The following is a 19,134-nucleotide window of genomic DNA, read 5'->3' as shown; positions in this document are numbered from 1 at the left end:
CTTTACCAGGACTGCACGCTGCGTGACCTGATGAGCCTTTTCGTACTGGGATTGGAAACTGCTCAAATGCGCCAGACAAGACTGGTGACCCCTTTTGGCATCAGCCACCTCTTCGTCCTTGGCCGCTAACTGCCTTTTCAATTCCAGGTTCTCTTTCTCTACCTCGCATACATCGATTTTACTCATACGATGTACGCCTTCTATTTCTTTCCGGAGCGTCCTGACGACTTCCTCTGTGCCTCGCAATTGTGCCAGACAGGACACAATTGCCATCGGCTTGCGCGCTTTTGCTAAATTCTTTTTATGGATTTCACTCATGTTCTCCCACCAAGTATGCCCTATACTTCCGGGACCTGAGTCGTTATTATTGCAGAAACCGCTCCACACGGGCCATCCTTTGCCCTGTAGAAATTTTTGAATTTCCACTTCCCAAATGGGACACTGTCCCACTTTAATGTTGCTGATCGGTGCGACCGCAAATTCTTCGGGGTTCATGAGGCGTTGCATTGCCTGCATGGCCATCTCTCTTATCTGCTTGCTTTGTTCGAATTTGGAACAGGGGGCTAAGGTGGTGTCGTAGATGCGGGTACGGCTTGCGCTAATTTCCGAAAATGCCGACTTCTGACAGTTTTGATGCAACAAAATCTATCAGTTTTGCCTTATAACCCTGTTAGTTACGCATGCATACACACACATCCGAATTGTGAATTATTAACCAGAACCGCTTGAACCAATTGGATTCCATTGAAATTTCTGGGGTTCTCCCGGAGTGGTTTTCCACTTCTATCTCGGGTCCCACCAGAGTCACCAATTATGTTGCTCTTATTAGCCTTAGGTTTATTAGCTCCGATTATGTCACCTTTGCTCACGAGTCGCCAGGTATCTTTTTGATACCGCCACGTGGTTCAAGCTCTAGTTATGATTAATAAGACAGCACACCGCTTAGTAAGATTAAAATCATCTGTCATTTATTATGTACAGCAATAAATACTTACACAATAATCCTACTTTCTATATCACTACCTACCACTACTGGCCAATACTTAACTTTTGGGAATGGCCCACCAGGTCAGGGAAACAAATGGCTTATCGAATTGGGGCTGGCCTGCGGGATTCAAAAAGGCTGATACAGGTCGATGGCTAGGTGTCTCTATCGAGTAGCGATCGCTGGAGTCAAACTTACGGTTTCTGATCGATGTATCTTGCGCAGGTTGCGAGCAGGAGAAGAAGGGAGAGAAGGGTCGATCTGAACTTGGCGCCTATTTTTATAGGGCCCAGGGGCTTCCTGCCTCTCGGGGCGGACCTTGACCCTGAGTCCCAAGTGATTGGACTTGTTCCCAATCACTGGGTTCGATATGCTCCAATAATGGGGCGATTCCTTGATCGGGGGGTGGTTGTTCACTTGTCTTTGTCTTGGCCACTGCTGGCGCCGAGAGGTCTGGCCCGGCATTCAATTGCTAATATGTTGCAATTGTTCCCGGGGATAGCCGACTAAACTGCAGATGTCTGTGTTGATGTGCTGCTAATGGTCACAGGTATCGATCTGGGCCGACTTCCCCAGAGCCGAATACGCTATTCTGTCTGCAGCTGTCCGTTTGTGCCCTGTTGGCTGCTTTTCCCATCAGCCTTTTCGGTTAGCCATTTTATATCGGGTTTTGGCCAAAGTGATCGGGGATCAGCCATTTTAGGTGGCTACAGCCTTCAGCCTGTATTGACGCTGCTGCCTTCTCCGGCAACTGGGCTACCCCCCGCACACGAGGTCATCCTCTACGGGACCGACATTACCATCCATTTCGGTATCTAAGGAATTGGAGAAGGAGAGAAACTAACAATCAGCGAAGGCTACACCCCGGGACCCTCAAATCCCCCACCCTTAGGTGTCCCATTTTCTCTCAGCGTGCCATCCACCGAGCCAGTTGTGTTGGAGAACCTTGCTCTGCACCTTCACCCTGGCCCCATCAGGAGCCCCCAGATCCCTGCTCAGGTGCCCTCCTCTGCTCCACACTCTCACCCTTTGGTCGCAAGGATATCCTCCGTGCTGAAGCACAGCTCTTATGAGTGTTTGATTGTTGGCTGCTGCCTCTATGATGCTGACGCTTTTAGAGTTCAGGCTAACTGTTCAGGCATCAAAGTTTGATTTAAATGCAGTGCAATAATTATCGCCTGAGACATAGCACATGTACCCACAAGAATCCACTTGAGAATATTTTGTTTATTAAACGGTCAACAATAACAACATTTTGAAAATCAACTCCTTAACATTCTACATAGCACATTAACCATTAAACAGCAAGGAAACATCACCGTTCCATACTGGTGCCAATGTAAAGCAATATCAGCTCATTTTCACAAAAAAACCCGAACACCTGGGGCGAAATTCTCCCCCAACGGCGGGATGACCGCCGACTGGCGCCAAAGACGGCGCCAATCAGACGGGCATCGCGCCGGCCCAAAGGTGCGGAATGCTCCGCACCTTTGGCGGCCTAGCCCCAACATTGAGGGGCTAGGCCGACGCCGGAGGGATTTCCGCCCCGCCAGCTGGCGGAAATGGCGTTTGTTGCCCCGCCAGCTGGCGCGGAAATGCGGCGCATGCGCGGGAGCGTCAGCGGCCGCTGTCAGTTTCCCGCGCATGCGCAGTGGGGAGAGTCTCTTCCGCCTCTGCCATGGTGGAGGCCGTAGCGGAGGCGGAAGGGAAAGAGTGCCCCCATGGCACAGGCCCGCCCGCGGATCAGTGGGCCCCGATCGCGGGCCAGGCCACCGTGGGGGCACCCCCCCGGGGTTAGATCGCCCCGCGCCCCCCCCTCGGACCCCGGAGCCCGCCCACGCCGCCTGGTCCCGCCGGTAAATACCAGGTTTGATTTACGTCGGCGGGACAGGCGATTCCTGGGCGGGACTTCGGCCCATCCAGGCCGGAGAATTGAGCGGGGGGTCCCGCCAACCGGCGCGGCCCGATTCCCGCCCCCGCCCAATCTCCGGTACCGGAGACTTCGGCGGGGGCGGGGGCGGGATTCACGGTGGCCAACGGCCATTCTCCGACCCGGCGGGGGGTCGGAGAATGACGCCCCTGGTTTCACCCCTCGCAAGTTCAACAGAAACGGAGGATAAGCCTGAGAATGTGTTGTCATGTTCAGAATGTTGTCATAGAAATGATCTGTCCATCAATATATTACTTGTTCCACATATCAGTCCCATTCTCCATCCAGGATCTGCAGTTGTGCAGGCCCTCCCACACGGCCCAATCTCACCGGAACCAAATCCAGATATTTCACTGCCGCCCAAAGTGATGTTGATTTCCAGCAGGGTGAGGTGTCATTTACATGCAGAATGCACCACACCAGCAACAAAAGCATCAGTGATCTGCAAAAGCATTTCTTCAACAGTGTCATTAGGTGACCCATTTGGATCAATATCGCGCACCAGGTTCTGCAGCGTCTTCTTGCATCAAACTGGTTTGCCTTCTGAACTCCTACACCCCCCTGAGCCCGGTGTTCACAGACCTAGGGAAAGTTGTCCTTCTTTCTGGCTACAGAAAAAGAAGGAAACAGCAACAGCAGCCTCCAGACATTGCAGCTACCAACAGGAGCAAGTAGCAAACAAAACCTGCAGCTTTTGGTTTTCTCTCGTGCCTAATAAGGCCGATTTAGCATGGCCATTCACCTACCCTGCACATCTTTTTTGGGTTGTGGGGGTGAGACACGGGGAGAATGTACAAACTCCATCCCGGTGCCGGGATGTTATAGGTGGAGAATCACCTGCAATGGCTTCTCTTTCTGTTCCCACGTTGTTGTCGCATGTTCAGTCCAAGTTCTGTTTCGAATGTTGTCTCTTCCACCATCCATGAAGTGGAGATGCCGGCGTTGGACTGGGGTGGGCACCGCAAGAAGTCTTACACCAGGTTAAAGTCCAACAGGTTTATTTGGATGAAGGAGCTAAGCTCTGAAAGCTAGTGATTACAAATAAACCTGTTGGACTTTAACCTGGTGTTGTGAGACTTCTTACTGTGACCATCCATGTAAGCAACTATTTGCAGATTGTCATCAATTGCGCACCAACTGAATCAGCAGTACAAAACCAAACCATTTTGTTCTTATGCCACATTTGGAGCATGAGAGTGATAGCAGCACCTTGATTTTCGTTCAGTCAAACAGAACTTTTAATACTGTTTCAGCTCTAACCAGGCTACAACCATAGCAATCAAATATACATGTGTGCAGAACCCTTTCCACTTAAATGTTTAGCTTCGGGAAAGCACAGTTCAAAACTTCACACTTTAAATATTCAGATCCATGTCCAAGTTTGACACCACAGTGGAATTGTAATCCAAGTCCAACTCCTGTAATATGGGGGGAAATTGTACCACTGTATTCTGGAGTCATGTTGGATTCTAGTTCCATATTTCAATGCAAGTCCAATGTTGATGTGAAAATGAAATTACTTTTTGTGTCCAAATGTGCCATCCAAATAGATTAGCCTTACATGGATAATGGGAGGGGCTGGTTTAACACAGTGGGCGGGTTCAATTCCTGTACCAGCCTCCCCGAACAGGCGCCAGAATGTGGCGACTAGGAGCTTTTCACAGTAACTTCATTGAAACCTACTTGTGACAATAAGCGATTATTATTGTTATTAATATATTGACCAGCCTGATAGACTGATTGGGACCTGGGGAGAGTGGGTAGCTAGCTCAGCTTGATGAAGAATTTATTCTTCTACCGGGTATAACCTCTGTACAAATATTTTTTCAAAGCTTCTATATCTAAAATGTTCCCTCATCTAGGCTCATTGATCTGCTATATTTTCTAATTTGTCTTGAATTACCAGCATTTTTTTGTGTTTTAATTTTGATTGCCAATTTTTGGTTAATCTTAATGATTGAACATATTGACAGTATTGATGTAATAAGCTGAGCAGCAGTAATCTCTCAATTTCCCACATTAATGACCACTTACACTGGCTTGGATTCATTGCATGATATTGGTGTTGAGCTAATTACTGATGTGATTTGTTTAAGTGGATCTATATAGTTAAGTAATTTTTGCTTGTGGTAGTTGCCTCTCCAGTACATTATCTCTAGCTTTTTGGTATATTGAGTAGCTTGTTTATGATGCTTCCTAAGACAGCCTGTCACAAGTGATTAATAGTTTTTAACCTATAGCAATAAACTTAAGTCTTGAATGCTTGATTTATAATTTGATTCTGTCAGTAACAGGCACTTTAGATAGTCATCAATATTCTTTTGTGAAAGCAATTGGTCTAACACTTTCAGAAATTTTGCCTGAGAATAGTATTTTATTAAAAAAAATATATATATATTTTTCCAATTAATGAGCAATTTAGCGTGTCCAATCCACCTACCCAGCACACCTTTGTGTTGGGGTGAGACCCACGCATACACGGGGAAAATGCACGCTCAATTGGACACTGACCCGGGGCCGGGATCGATCGCGGGTCCTTGGCACCATGAGGCAGCAGTGCTAATCACTGCGCCACCGTGCTACCCGAGAATAACATTTTAGACGGTGCCTTTGCTATTCTTCTTACCCCCCCTATTGAAAAGCACGATTAATGTGCGTTTTTGGACAAAATCTAATAATGGACTCTCCATTCATTGAAGCAGTGCCATGTATAACATGTAGTTTGAGATTTTCCTTTTAAATATTTTCTGAAATAAGAAAAATAGAACCTCACTTGTGCATCACTTTATTTCTTCTGTACTCAAACTGTTTTACGGACAATGCGTTATTTTCAAATTTCAGTTGCTGTTAAGCAAAAACCTGACCGTTTTGCATTAGCAAGGTCAGTCTGCTCAATAAATGAGATGAATGACTAGCATTCCACCCTCAAGAAACATCAAAGTGACTACACATGTTTGTAATACTTATTTTTAAAATCTTTTCTGCATAGATCTGTCCCTGCTGAGATTTATTAGTGCTGAATTGACACGGGGGTATCTTTTGGAACACAATGAAGCCAAGTACAAAGAAAGGAGAGAGAAAGTATACACCTGTTTGCGAATTCCTCGGGAACTGGAAAAGGTATATTTTTTACCTTTGTAGATTTCTCAACTAAAATTGACTCTTTGCTAATATTTTTAAGTTTTACTTGTTTTTTACACTTCCAGTGTGTAGCACTCTTACAAGTACATAATTGACTGAGTGTACAATAATGTATGATGGTATAAATAGGGACTATTATATTTAGCTGATTGTTATTGTTTTTCTTTATAACCTGACTACCAGTCATCAATTGTTTATGGGATCAGTCTACTCCATTCCAGTTATAATCAGAATTTATAGCCATGTTCAGTCTTTTTACAAAAATCGTGCTGCACTTTACTTTCTCAGCGTTGAAGTGCCATGATCAGAAGTAACAAAGTATTTGTAGTACTGCCATTTAAAAAAAATTAAAGGTAGCTGCAATGTAAAATTAACAATGGTGTATAATAATGACGGTTCAGTATATTTGGAGATACAACCTCAGTTTGCTTCAAAGTGGTATATGATTTGTTCAGCTATATGCTATTGTCAAATGCAAATGAAAGTTATCCAAATCCAAGAGTCCCAGTTAACAGTTTTCAGGGCTAGTTAAGCTGCAGTTTTCAAAAATTCTAGTTGGTTTGGAATACTCAAGGCATTAGGTTCAGATAGAGGGAAGGGTTTTCCACCCCTCCACCCCACACACCCCTCACAGTGTGTTTCGCGATGGCCCACCATTGGCTGGCGGCGGAATCTTCTGGTCTCGCTGCTGTCAATGGGATTTCCCATTAAATCCACCCTTTGCCACCGGGATACCCGTCGGTGAGAGCTGAAGATGCCACTGGCGAAAATGACCAGAAAATCCCTTCCAGGGTATCTGGGAGCAGTGTCCTTACTCGGTTGCATTGGTTCATGCATGCGTTTATGTTCATATTATAGAAATGAATACCAAGGGGAAACTTGAACCCTGCTAATTAATTTCAGAAAAGCTAGTGCATTTTGTGTCCAGGTTGCTATTTGTGCCCAAAGAGGAAATTCTACTTGATGTACTCTACAAAAAAAAAACTTAGCATTAGGTGCCAGCATTTATTTATCCTTTTGTGGGGTAAAAAATGAAATATCTATTATTTATTAATAATATTTTGCAGTTGTACTAATGTATTTCATGTCATGGCAACTGTGAAACTGACACTTTTGGTATCCATGCAATGCACAGTTAAACACAGAAATCAATAAGTTACTGTTGGTCATTCCCTGCTCCTACACAGGGTTCATTGTTGGGGTTCAAAATGTGACAAGTTTTCTAAATCAATGAACTGATATGAACCCCTTTATGGTGTATTTTTGTTATAAAAAGCCCCCAAAATGTTGCGTCTTGGAATGGGGTACTGGTAGGCAGCGACGTAACTACTGCCCTGCCTATCATTGGCTCTATGTTTCCCCACGTTTTGCTGCTCCTTCTAGTTCTCTGTTTGCCTTTGGGCGTGTCCCCTGCAACTGTGCCACTTGTGTCCTCTGGTCTTTTTCATGTGTTTTTGGCAGCCAGTCTGACAGCTAGTCTGCTGCCTTGGGTTGTGCGGCTGATCGCCAACCGAGCAGGATTCTTCGCCGGACGATTAGGGAGGAAAGAGGCTAGAGCGTCAGCTCCCCTTGCTATGAAGAGTTCTGGCTGGTCTGACATCCCAAAGACTGCCATTTTGGGGCTTGGCTCCACCCTCACCCCCACAACCTTGGACATTGCCTCAAAGAAGGCTGTCCAGAACCCGACATGCTCAGAACATGTGGATGTGGTTGGCCGGGCCTCCTTGGCACCATTCACATTTGTCTTCCTCCTGTGAGAAGAACCTGCTCATTCAGGTTCTGGTTAGGTGTGCTCTGTGCACCACCTCCAGCTACATTAGGCTTACCCTTGCACATGTGGAGGTGGAGTTTTCCCTGCTCCGTGCTTCACTCCAGAGTCCCCACCCTATTTCTATCCCTAGTTCTTCCTCCATTTTTCACTTGTCTCGTCCAGCGGGGAATGTGCTTCGTCTAACATCGTCGATACAGTTCCCCCTTTTTAAGTCGCTTGGGTCCAAAAGCTCCTCCATCAGTGAGTGTCCTGGCGTCCATGGATATGTTGTCATTTCTTTACGGAGGAAGTTTTTGATTTGTAAGTGTCGTATGTCGTTACCTTTGGGCAGTTGAATCCTCTATGTCAGCTCCTCGAGCATTGTTCGTCTGTCGTCCATGTAGAAGTCACAAACTGTCAATGCTTTCTCCCCCCCCCCCCCTCTTCCTGTCTCCACCTTTTAAAAAGGGTGTCCATTGTGGCTGGCGTGAATGTGTGATTGTTGCAGATGGGGGCCATGGTGGACATTTTAGTCACGCCGAAGTGTTTCCGTAGTTGGTTCCATGTCCGGAACATGGCTATTACCACAGTGCTTGTAGAGTGCTGAATAGTGGGGATGGGAGTGTTGCTAGGGCAAGAGCGCAGAGGGATGCTCTCCTCCATCCTTACTCCATTCTGTTTCTGGATTCCTTACCCATCTCCTCTCTCTTTCTGCTGTGACCGCCTAGTGGTAGTATTGGGCTTGGCCTCCCGTGCTTCTCTTTCTTTGTAGGACGTTTTTGAGGATCCTTGCATTTTTGATGGGGGCCATCCAAAATGGCCACGGTCACCGTACTCACCATGGGGACGGCCTCCTGCGCTTCGGGGTTTCCCCTTGTCCGGGGGCCACCCATGATGGCCATCAACTATGTGTATGCCATGTGGGTAAGCCCCTGCACTCCGGTGTTTCCCTTTATTTAGAGACCTTCCAAAGTGGCTGTCTGCTGTGCAATCTTTATTGCCATGTGTGATCTGTCGTAGCCAACCTAGAGACCCCCTTCCACTAGTTCCACTCATTGTTCTGCTTCTCCCCCTTCCTCCTCACCCCCTTCCTACTGTTGTTCCCCCCACCGTTGACACCCCTATCGGTCCCCATAATGGTGATGTATGCCCCTCCTGTCGCCAGGCACTCTCCCTGGCGGGAGATGTACCGTGCCCCCCTCATTCTTACCTCTTGGTGCTAGCTTTCTCACTGGGGTCGGTCCAAGCCTACCCTTCGTCCACTACTTATCTTCTCCCTCTTTCTCCTCCTCACCCTCCTGCATACTACTACCCTCGCCCCTTCCTTTCTGTGTTTTGGCTCCTCGGTTCAGAGCGAGGTGGTACAGTCCCGCGCAACTTGCCTATTGGTGCTTTAGCCTCTTCGGGTTATCTTATCACTGTTGCCTTTGTTGCCATCTTCCTCATCTGTTCTCTTGGATGAATTTGTCTGCATTTGGGGGCCGTAAAGTAATGCCCAGCAGGCCAAGGACAGACATGTACGCATGGGAGCAGGGTCGTGTGTTGAAATGGCAAGCAACTGGCCGGTCAGGATCCTGAATGCGCACAGACCGAAGGTGCTCAGCAAAGCTGTCACGCAGTCTGCGTTTGATCTCTCTGATTTGGAGGAGACCACAATTGGAGCAGCGAATGCAATAGATCAAATTGACAGAGGTGCAAGTGAAACGCCGCTTAAATTGGAATGAGTGTTTTGGGCCTGGATGTTAAGCATGGAAGAGGTAAAGGGGCAGGTATTGCACCTTCTGTGATTGCATGGGAAGATGCCATGGGTGATGGGAGAGGTGTTGGGTATGGTGGAGGAGTGGAATAGATTATCTTGGAGGGAACGGTCTCTGCGGAGTGCTGACAGAGGGACTGAAGGGAAGATGTATTTGGTGGGGCATCATGCTGGAGTTGGCGAAAACGGCGGAGGATTATGCTTTGCATGCGGATGCTGGTGGGGTGAAATGTGCGAACGAGGGGGACTATAGCCTTGTTCTGGGAGCGAGGAGAAGGGGCGAGGGTAGTGGCGCGGGAGATGAGCTGCACACTGTTGAGGGCCCTGTCAACAACTGTAGGTGGGAAATCACAGTTGAGAATGATGCCACTTTCCAAATTGGGGCTTTGAAAATGTGTTCCTTCTTCCTCATGATCTTCCACCTGCATGGTGGCTAGGGCCTCTGCAACCGCCACCCTAACACAGCTTTTATATCGGCCTTTATGTCTTTGAACCCGCTTAGCTCCCTGTTGAGGATCTTATTCCATCCACCCTCCAGCGACGGGGAGCTGCCTGTGCAGCTTGTTGGTCCCTCTCATTCGTGTGTCCATAGTTTCTTTGCCTCATGGATCCTCCTTCTCATTCAGTTGCTTCTCCTGCTTTTTGCCTCTTTTCAGCCTCTGGAACTGCTGTTATTGGGCAACGATCCTTGTGCTTCTACTGGAGAATGTGAGGGGATGCATTTTTTCTGGTTCTTGCTGGCTTTTTTGGATAAAAGAGCCTAATTTTGAGTTCTAAGGTGGAGTGCTACCTTTTGTGCATCCGCTCAGCACATCCCCATCACTGAAAGTCTTCAATGTATTTTTTAAAAAGTTTTTTTTAATTTTTCAGCTTCCACCATACTTCCAAGTGTATGTCCCAATCTTTATTTTGTGCTCTGAAAATGTTATAATAAATGAATGATGATCACTGCATTTTACTTCTTGAAGGTTTGCTATCTGATTTCTTCAATATGATTGGCTACATAACCTGGTTGAAGACGTGAACATTGCTGGATGCCTCCAGTTCCCCAATACTTGGTGTTGGGATCAACTAACCTCAGGAAAGATTAAATCCATGCTGTAGAGGTCACAGCATCTTTGTGCATAACTTTGTGGTCAGCAACCATCTTCAGCTGCTTCATCAATTACCTCCATAAGGTCAGAAGTGAGGATGTTTGAGGACAACTGCGTTCAGCACCATTCGTGACTCCTTAGATAATGAAGCAGCCCATGTCCAAATGAAGCAAGACCTCGACAATATTCAGGCTTGGGCTGACGAGTGGAATGTTACAGTCGCGCCACACAAGTGCCAGGCAATTACCATCTCCTACAAGAGAGGATCTAACCACTGTCTCTTGACATTCAATGGCATTACCATCGCTGAATCCCCCACAAATCAACATCCTGGGGGTTACCATTGATCAGGAACTGAGCTGGACTAGCCACATTAATACTATGGCTACCAGGGCAGGTCAAATGTTAGGAATCCTATGGCGAGTAACTCCCCTCCTGACCCCCAATGCCTGTCCACCATCTACAAGGCACAAGTCAGGAGTGTAATGAAATACTCTCCACTTGCCTGGATGAGTGCAGCTCCAACAACACCCAAGAAGCTCGACACCAGCCAGGACAAAGCAGCCCGCTTGATTGAGTACAGTGTGCTAAGGAACCACCATTTGAAGTAACGGCTCTTATCTTTTGACCTTCATCCTTGTTTTTATCCCTTTATCCTGTGTGTTTGACTGTCTTGTGTGTGTGGGTAGAGGGTGGGACAGTTAACGGTGGTAGTATGTCAGCCTGTTGTTATTCCGTGTTGACTGCATACTTCATCATTCTTGTTACAAATGAACAGTAATTGTGTTTCAACTTAAAACAGGTGACAATAATTATTGGGCAGCTAAGGGTACTTTTATAAGAATTATTGGTTAATTCACTTGTGTTGTGACTCTGGGTATGGGGAAAAGGCCCAGATCTTCCAATGAAATAAAGGAAAAATTCTAGGATGTTGTTTGCTATTGCATTTTGGGATTCAGAGGAAATCCTTATGTATGCACATGTGTAGTACTTACGCAGGAATTTCAAACTTCCGATGGGCATAGATATGCTGTCTGGACTCCACTGTGAATGCATCCTGACCCTGCCGGCTTGAGCTAAATGCCCTGAATTTGCTCAGAAATCTACTCCAGGATACTCGCATTGTTAATCACAGGCTTAGGATCTGGATTGAAGTAATTAACAGCAGAAACTGCATCAGGAAGGTCTGGAAATGTATTTAACAGTAAACGTACTGAACAATAATAACCTGCCGACCCACCCAAACCCCTCCATGCAACACCCATCCAGCCACAGTCTCACAGCTAACCGTAAGATTGGGGCCAAAATGAAATTATTTTATTCCAGAATTTCAGGATTTTGAATGCTGATCTCCTCCTTACTGTGAAAGCATTAGTGAAGCGTTTTAAAGCATTAATATATGATGCATCGAATTGTGCACTTGAGAAGAATACGTTCTATCTGAAATTGTCTTTTGTTGTGAATTTCTTTGATAGGCATAAGTTTATCGAGTTTGTTTCTGGTATACATTGACTATATTGTTTACTAGAAGGAGCAAATGTCACTTGAAACAAATGTTAAGTCAAGCTATTGACCCTGATCTTTGTAGTAGAAATAACACCGCAGTCACCATCATTTACATGGAAATTGGATTTCTGCTTCTGGCTAGCAACGCATGCTTGACTAATTGCAGAAATTAGCACTTAGCCCTCCTCCAGAACCTATGTGCTAATGGTATCTAGCTATCTGACTCAACATTCAAATGTATTTTATTATTTGGAACATTTTCAAAAGCAAATTGTTTTTACTTTTCTTTCTATGTATTTTATCCCTCCCTTTAATTCAAACTTGTTCTCTCTTTCTTTCATTTTCTGTGCTGATGTGGTGAATGGAACTACTGTTAATTCACCAGTGCACTGTGATATCATGTTACTGCTGTATCGTGTTACGTTATGTGTTTAACCCTGTGGGCTCCACCTATGGGCCATTGTATGGCTTCACCCACAGGGGGATATGTCGGGGCATGTACGGGCTCGCCCATGGCTCCACCCCTTACAGGAAGTATAAAGGCAGCTGACCTGCGGGGCCGCATTCATTATTGTACCGGTCACCGGCAGGCTCAGTTGTAAGCTGATTAAAACCACGGTTTACTTCTCAACGTGTCTCTCAGTGAATTGATGGCCGCTTCATCTGATTTGACCTTGATTACAATTAGTATTTTCTGGTTTGACCTGTCTGCTGCTCATTAACTATTCTTAATCTGGTTGTGGAGATGAATGGTTTCTGACCCTGGCCCCAGGTGCTGTGTTCAGTGTTTTTAAATGTTTTTTGCCCGGGACCTATTTTTACCAACCGGCTGACCGCTGCGGCCCACCCACGGGTCGCAACCCTGAGTTAGAAAATTACTAGTTTCGATTCTTGGCTGACAGACAATGACGTGCTCTGCTTATAAAGAGTAAAAATCAGTGGTGGGGGTAATTGTGGAGCATATCTAAAATACCAGCATTAGACAACAATAATTGAAAATTAGACCGCATTCTTCTTTCCCCAGTGTATTAATCCCAATCTGAAATAATTCAATGAATACCTGTTGATAATGGTTCAGTCTGATTTTGTGATCTGTTACTTGCAAGGTTAGTCACAAAACTTTCAGTATGTGTTTTTGAGCTGTTAGGCATTATGGAAAACTGCAAACTTTTCTTTTTTAAAAATAAATTTAGAGTACCCAATTAACTTTTTCCAATTAAGGGGCAATTTAGCGTGGCCAATCCACCTACCCAGCACATCTTTGGGTTGTGGGGGCTAAACTCACACAAACACAGGGAGAATGTGCAAACTCTACACGGACAGTGCCCCAGAGCCGGGATCAAACCTGGGACCTCGGCGCCGTGAGGTTGCAGAGCTAACCACTGCACCACCGTGCTGCCCTGAAAACTGCAAAGTCAACTGGTTATAACTTAGAAAACATTTCATTTTGGAAGCTGTTCAATAATCTCCCATGCATTCAGGTGCAACATTAAGTAAGGGAATTGGAATACTTCTGTCCTCTTTGATTATAGCTTCTTCCATATTCCTAAATTAAGTATTTCAGATGGATGAAAACAGTTCTGATATTAGCTGCAAGTGGGCTATTTACTTCTGGGCCTCTCTCCTCTGCTGTAACTTTGGAGCAAACTACTGAAATGGGAAAACTTTGAGGAAATTCATTTTTTTCCCGTTTTCAATCACTGGTTAACAATTGAATCTGTAGCAAAGTATATCTGCAAACCAGGTTAGATTATTTTTCATTTCCTTTCAGACACTGATATCACCAACAGCAAATGACCCTTTCTGCACAACTTCTAAGTGGTTCTTCAGAATCCCTAGTGAAGTAATGTCAGATAAAGTTGGGCTCATGGTGGATCCATGCTACATCATGTTTCTTGTGCATTGAGCTAGGCTCTATGTAATTATTTTTACCTAATCAGAAATTCAGATCTGTTGCCTTGTTTGGAAGTCAAATGCAGAGTCCAGTGTATCAACTTGCTTTCTGTAACACCTGTAGAACAAGGTTTGTGCAACTGTTCGACTCCACTTTTTACTGTAATTGTCCTCTTTGGAAATTTGCAGTTATGCAGCTTCTGAACTCCCCTGCTGTTTTTCTCATTCTGGAGCGATTGGAACATTATTTTAACAAAATTGTGCCTCAGTGTGTGACACAAAGCAGACTGCTTCTATGAAGAAGTAGAACGTTACCTCACAATTTTGATTCAAGTGCAAGACAAAAAAATCTTGAAAACAAAATTGTAACCTTTTGGAGTCTTCTGCAAATGCAGTTATCCTTGTGCCCTATCCTCTTTAGCAATCAACCAATCTTAATATGTGGAGAATAAATTCCAGTCCGAGAAAGCTGTGTAAGCGACTTTTGTGCAAAATTACTTGCATACTTGACTTAATGAATGGACCAATCAATGCATGAATTTAACTCTTTCCTTCCCTCTACTCCCCCAAATATTATGTCCGGTTTACTGCAATTGTTGTTTCCCTTTTGTAAAGAGTGATTGAAGCATCATAATTCCAGCTTGCACATACTTCTATTGCTTCAGTGGCACTGAAATCGGTCCAGAAAGGAACGTACACACAATTTGAGCTTTTGTTTCTGATTTGTAGTATCAATGGAACATATTACATATTTTTGAGACTTTATAATGTGTTCTGCACTGCATAGTAATCTGTGTACAGTTTGCGTATGAAATATTTCGTGTTTTTAAAAAAAAAAATCTGTTCTTTTTCAGTTGATGTTTTTTGGATTTTTTCTTTGCCTGGATGCCTTTCTATATCTCTTTACTCTGTTACCATTGAGAGTACTTCTAGCCCTAGTGAGATTTATTACTCTCCCCTGTTGTGGCTTAAGGTAAGATATATGTTGCTTTACAGTAATTATTGAGGATAACTTTTATGTTGTAAATATTCAAGAGTCTAGAAATTCTATCTCTGCACATAATGTCTTTGCAGTACTGTTTCAGGATTGTTGGAAACATTTCTGTTTAGTGTGCTCACCTTTTAGTGAATCAGGACAAGAATTCTAAGGTGGCACGTTGAGAATTTTAAGGCAAACCTCTATTAGATATTGGATGAGTGGCAGCAGTTTTAAACAGATAATGCCATCTCTTTATAAATCAGATATCTATACTATTTAGATGTTCAGCTGATCATTGTGTTAATACTTTCATTATCGGTGCTTAAAAATGCCTAGTAAAAAATCAAGTGCTTATTCTTTTGGAGCAAGGTGTGTGGGGAGGTCCATTCATATTTAACAAAAAATAAATTAAGTACTTTAGTTATGAAATGTACTTTAGTAGGTTAGAATTACTGTGGCTTTTAACTCCACGCTCAAGTTAGTTCTTATCCTTAGCTTCACTGACCCAAGTACAGGTGAAAAAGGCCATTCAGTTCATGTGCTTCCATGGAAACCAGCAATTGGCCCACCATAGCATCCACCTGTGACTTGGATAATTCAAGTTTTTCATTATTCATTGACTCAAGGAATGCTTTTTGACCAAGTCTAAAAATTGACTTTGAAATAAAGCACTTGCAGTTAAAATCATCATCCAGGTATTCTAAAATGTTTCCAACAGTTAAGTGCTTCAATTTAGGCAAATGTGCCTGCTAATTCATGCACAACAAGATCCCACAAAAACAATCACTTCTTAACCTGGTTTTGGGAATGTTTTGACGGGTTACTGACCAACCACTCAAACCACCTGCTCAATTGTCACTGGATCATTTATTGTGAACCTTGACCACGAGGCAGATACAAAAGGCTTTGATTTAGCGTTTCCAAAATTGTCATGCTACAATGCAGCACTACCATATTACTTTATTGAAATATCAGCCTAGATTACATGCTATCAAGTGGGGTTTGGATGCATGACTTAATGACACAGCAGCGAGCATGCCACCAAATAAGCCTAGCTGAGCATTGTAGTTTAACTTTAATTACACCCCATGTTAACCGTACCTATTCAATAACAAAATCAATGCAGCTAAATTGTAATATTTGAAGTCAAATTAAACTAAAGTGGAGCTATTTTACCAGATGCAAGGTAAACCTCTCTCTAGTTAGGTATTGGATTCAGGAGAGACAACTTTTCAAACTGGTTGGATCACTTCATTAGATTTCAAACTGGTTCTTGGAATGTCGGTGACATTAGTCAACTATTATTTGTATAGGTACAGTGAGCGTGATTCTCCGACCCCCCATCGGGTCGGAAAATCAGCGGGGGCCGGCGTGAATCCCGCCCCCGCCGTGTCCCAAATTCTCCGCCACCAGAGATTTGGCGGGGGCGGGAATCGCGCCGCGCCGGTCGGCGGAAATCCCCCGGCGATTCTCCGGTCCGCGATGGGCCGAAGTCCCGCCGCTGTCAACCCACGGCAGCCGGCGTGGATTGAACCACCTTTTGAACGGTGGGACAAGGCGGTGCGGGTGGGCTCCGGGGCCCTGGAGTGGGCGCGGGGCGATCTGGCCCCGGGGGGGGGTGCCCCCACGGTGGCCTGGCCCGCGATCGGGGCCCACCGATCCGCGGGCGGGCCTGTGCCGTGGGGGCACTCTTTTCCTTCCGCATTCGCCATGGTCTCCACTATGGCAGAGGCGGAAGAGACCCCCTCCACTGCGCATGCGCGGGTATGCGGTGAGCGGCCGCTGACGCTCCCGCGCATGTGCCGCACGGCAAAGTCATTTCCGCGCTAGCTGGCGGGGCACCAAAGACCTTTCCCGCCAGCTGGCGGGGTGAAAATCAGTCCGGCACGGGCCTAGCCCCTCAAGCTGAGGGCTCGGCCCCTCAAGATGCAGAGAATTCCGCACCTTTGGGGCGGCGCGATGCCGGACTGATTCGCGCCGGTTGGCGGACATCACGCCGATTGCGGAGAATCCTGCCCAGTGTTCTGGCTTAGTGAAAACTACAATTTCTGAAAAGTGTCTCTGGCTATGTGAAAACTACGATGTCTGAAAACTGGATTTTTTAGATGAATAAAATAACTTCCTGACTTGCTCAGCTATGTGCTGCATTGGCATGGTGGAACACTGATAGTTATCAGTTTTGTGTGCCTGTCTTTTACCGCGCTACAAGTAGTCCTAGCAACCCTTGATCTAACTTGCCCGAACTACCTAACATGAAAACTGGCAGGGACTTGGTTCCAGAGCTTCTGGGTTTGACTTTGGAGTTGCTGGTTTTGCAGCACTGTACCTGTAGTTCATATTTAACTGCATTGAGGGCATTAAGATTTCAACCATGTAATATGGGACTGGATTTGACCAAGTAGAAAAAGGATAGCAGGTTTAATTTCTTGTAGGATATCAGTGAACCAGTTGGATATTTACAACAATGTAGCAAGTTTTATGATCAATTTTCTGATGTTAGCCAACCGATTTATAGAATTGAATTTTGCTATAATGACAGGATTTGAACTTCAATTTGACGGCTCCTACAACCTGCTCAGGTATGTGACATACTCAAGGCAGTTATAACTTTGTTATGATGCACTACGTGGATTATTCCATGATGTACCATAAGCATTAGTCTACACCGTCCATTGCTTAAAAAAGAGCGATATTTCCCAAACCACTGCCTCATACATTTCTTACAGTTCACTGAGGCTGAGGATTGTTCCTATCAACTAGAAAGAGTTTTGTGTGCCTCCGATATTCAAAAATACAGCTAAACCAGAAAACTATAGGCCATTAGTTTAGTTTTAGTTGCCAGAAAGAAATGTGTTGTTCTGCCGAGAAAGAGCAGGTTTAAAAAAAAAAAAAATTTTTTATTAAAGGTTTTCATAAAATATCAATAACAAAATGAGAAAGAAAAAAGAACCCAACAGGATTAAGTACAAAACACAATCTAAAAAAGCAACCCCACAACCCCCCCCCCTCCCCCTGTACCTAAATAATAAATTAACATTAACACCCCGACTTAAGACAACAGGTGTATACACCCCCTCAGACCCTTCCAGTGTAAATAACATAAAGAAAAATAAAGTAAACCCCCACCCCCCACCCCCCGAGCTGCTGCTGCCATTGACCAATGTCTATCGTTCTGCCAGAAAGTCTAAGAACGGTTGCCACCACCTAAAGAACCCTTGTACCGACCCTCTCAAGGCGAATTTCACCCTCTCCAATTTAATGAACCCTGCCATATCGCTGATCCAGGATTCCACGCTTGGGGGCCTCGTATCTTTCCACTGAAGGAGAATCCTTCGCCGGGCTACCAGGGACGCAAAGGCCAGAATTCCGGCCTCTTTCGCCTCCTGCACTCCCGGCTCCTCTGCCACCCCAAATATTGCGAGCCCCCAGCCTGGTTTGACCCTGGATCCTACCACCCTCGACACCGTCCTCGCTACGCCCTTCCAATATTCCTCCAGCGCTGGGCATGCCCAGAACATATGGGTGTGATTTGCTGGGCTCCCTGAGCACCTAACACACCTGTCCTCACCCCCAAAGAACCTGCTCATCCTTGTCCCGGTCATGTGTGCCCTGTGCAGCACCTTAAACTGTATGAGGCTGAGCCTCGCGCATGAAGAGGAAGAGTTCCCCCTCCCTAGGGCATCTGCCCACGTCCCCTTCTCGATCTCCTCTCCCAACTCCTCCTCCCACTTACCTTTCTACTCCACCACCAAGGCCTCCTCCTCCTCCATCACCTGGTAAGTTTCCGAGATCTTGCCCACTCCCACCCACCCCCCCGAGAGCACCCTGTCCTATACTTTGTGTGGCAGTAGCCGTGGGAATTCCACCACCTGCCGTCTGGCAAACGCCCTTACCTGTAAGTACCTGAAAGTGTTCCCTGGGGGAGCCCGTACTTCTCCTCCAGCTCACCCAAGCTCGCGAACTTCCCGTCCACAAACAGGTCCCCCAACTTTCGTATGCCTGCCCTGTGCCACCCCGAAAACCCTCCACCTGTTCTTCCTGGGGCGAACCGGTGGTTCCCCCATAATGGGGTCCACGCCGAGGCCCTAACTTCCCCCATA

The 19,134-nt window shown here is 45.6% G+C and overlaps 1 protein-coding gene across 2 annotated transcripts in view; it reads left to right on the top strand.

The window, feature by feature from the left end:
- Positions 1–19,134, top strand: part of tapt1b (transmembrane anterior posterior transformation 1b) — a 191,612-nt gene that overhangs the window by 20,673 nt on the left and 151,805 nt on the right. For both annotated transcript variants that reach the window (XM_072496425.1, XM_072496424.1), the window contains exons 2-3: positions 5,905–6,035; positions 14,910–15,028. In XM_072496425.1, the coding sequence (XP_072352526.1) occupies positions 5,905–6,035; positions 14,910–15,028 (250 nt within the window). The remainder of the gene's footprint in view (positions 1–5,904; positions 6,036–14,909; positions 15,029–19,134) is intronic.

Source organism: Scyliorhinus torazame, chromosome 3, assembly GCF_047496885.1.
Source record: "Scyliorhinus torazame isolate Kashiwa2021f chromosome 3, sScyTor2.1, whole genome shotgun sequence".
NCBI classification, from domain to species: Eukaryota; Metazoa; Chordata; class Chondrichthyes; order Carcharhiniformes; family Scyliorhinidae; genus Scyliorhinus; species Scyliorhinus torazame.
The sequence above is the reverse complement of the archived record's forward strand: the minus strand, read 5'-3'. Positions and strand labels throughout refer to the sequence as shown.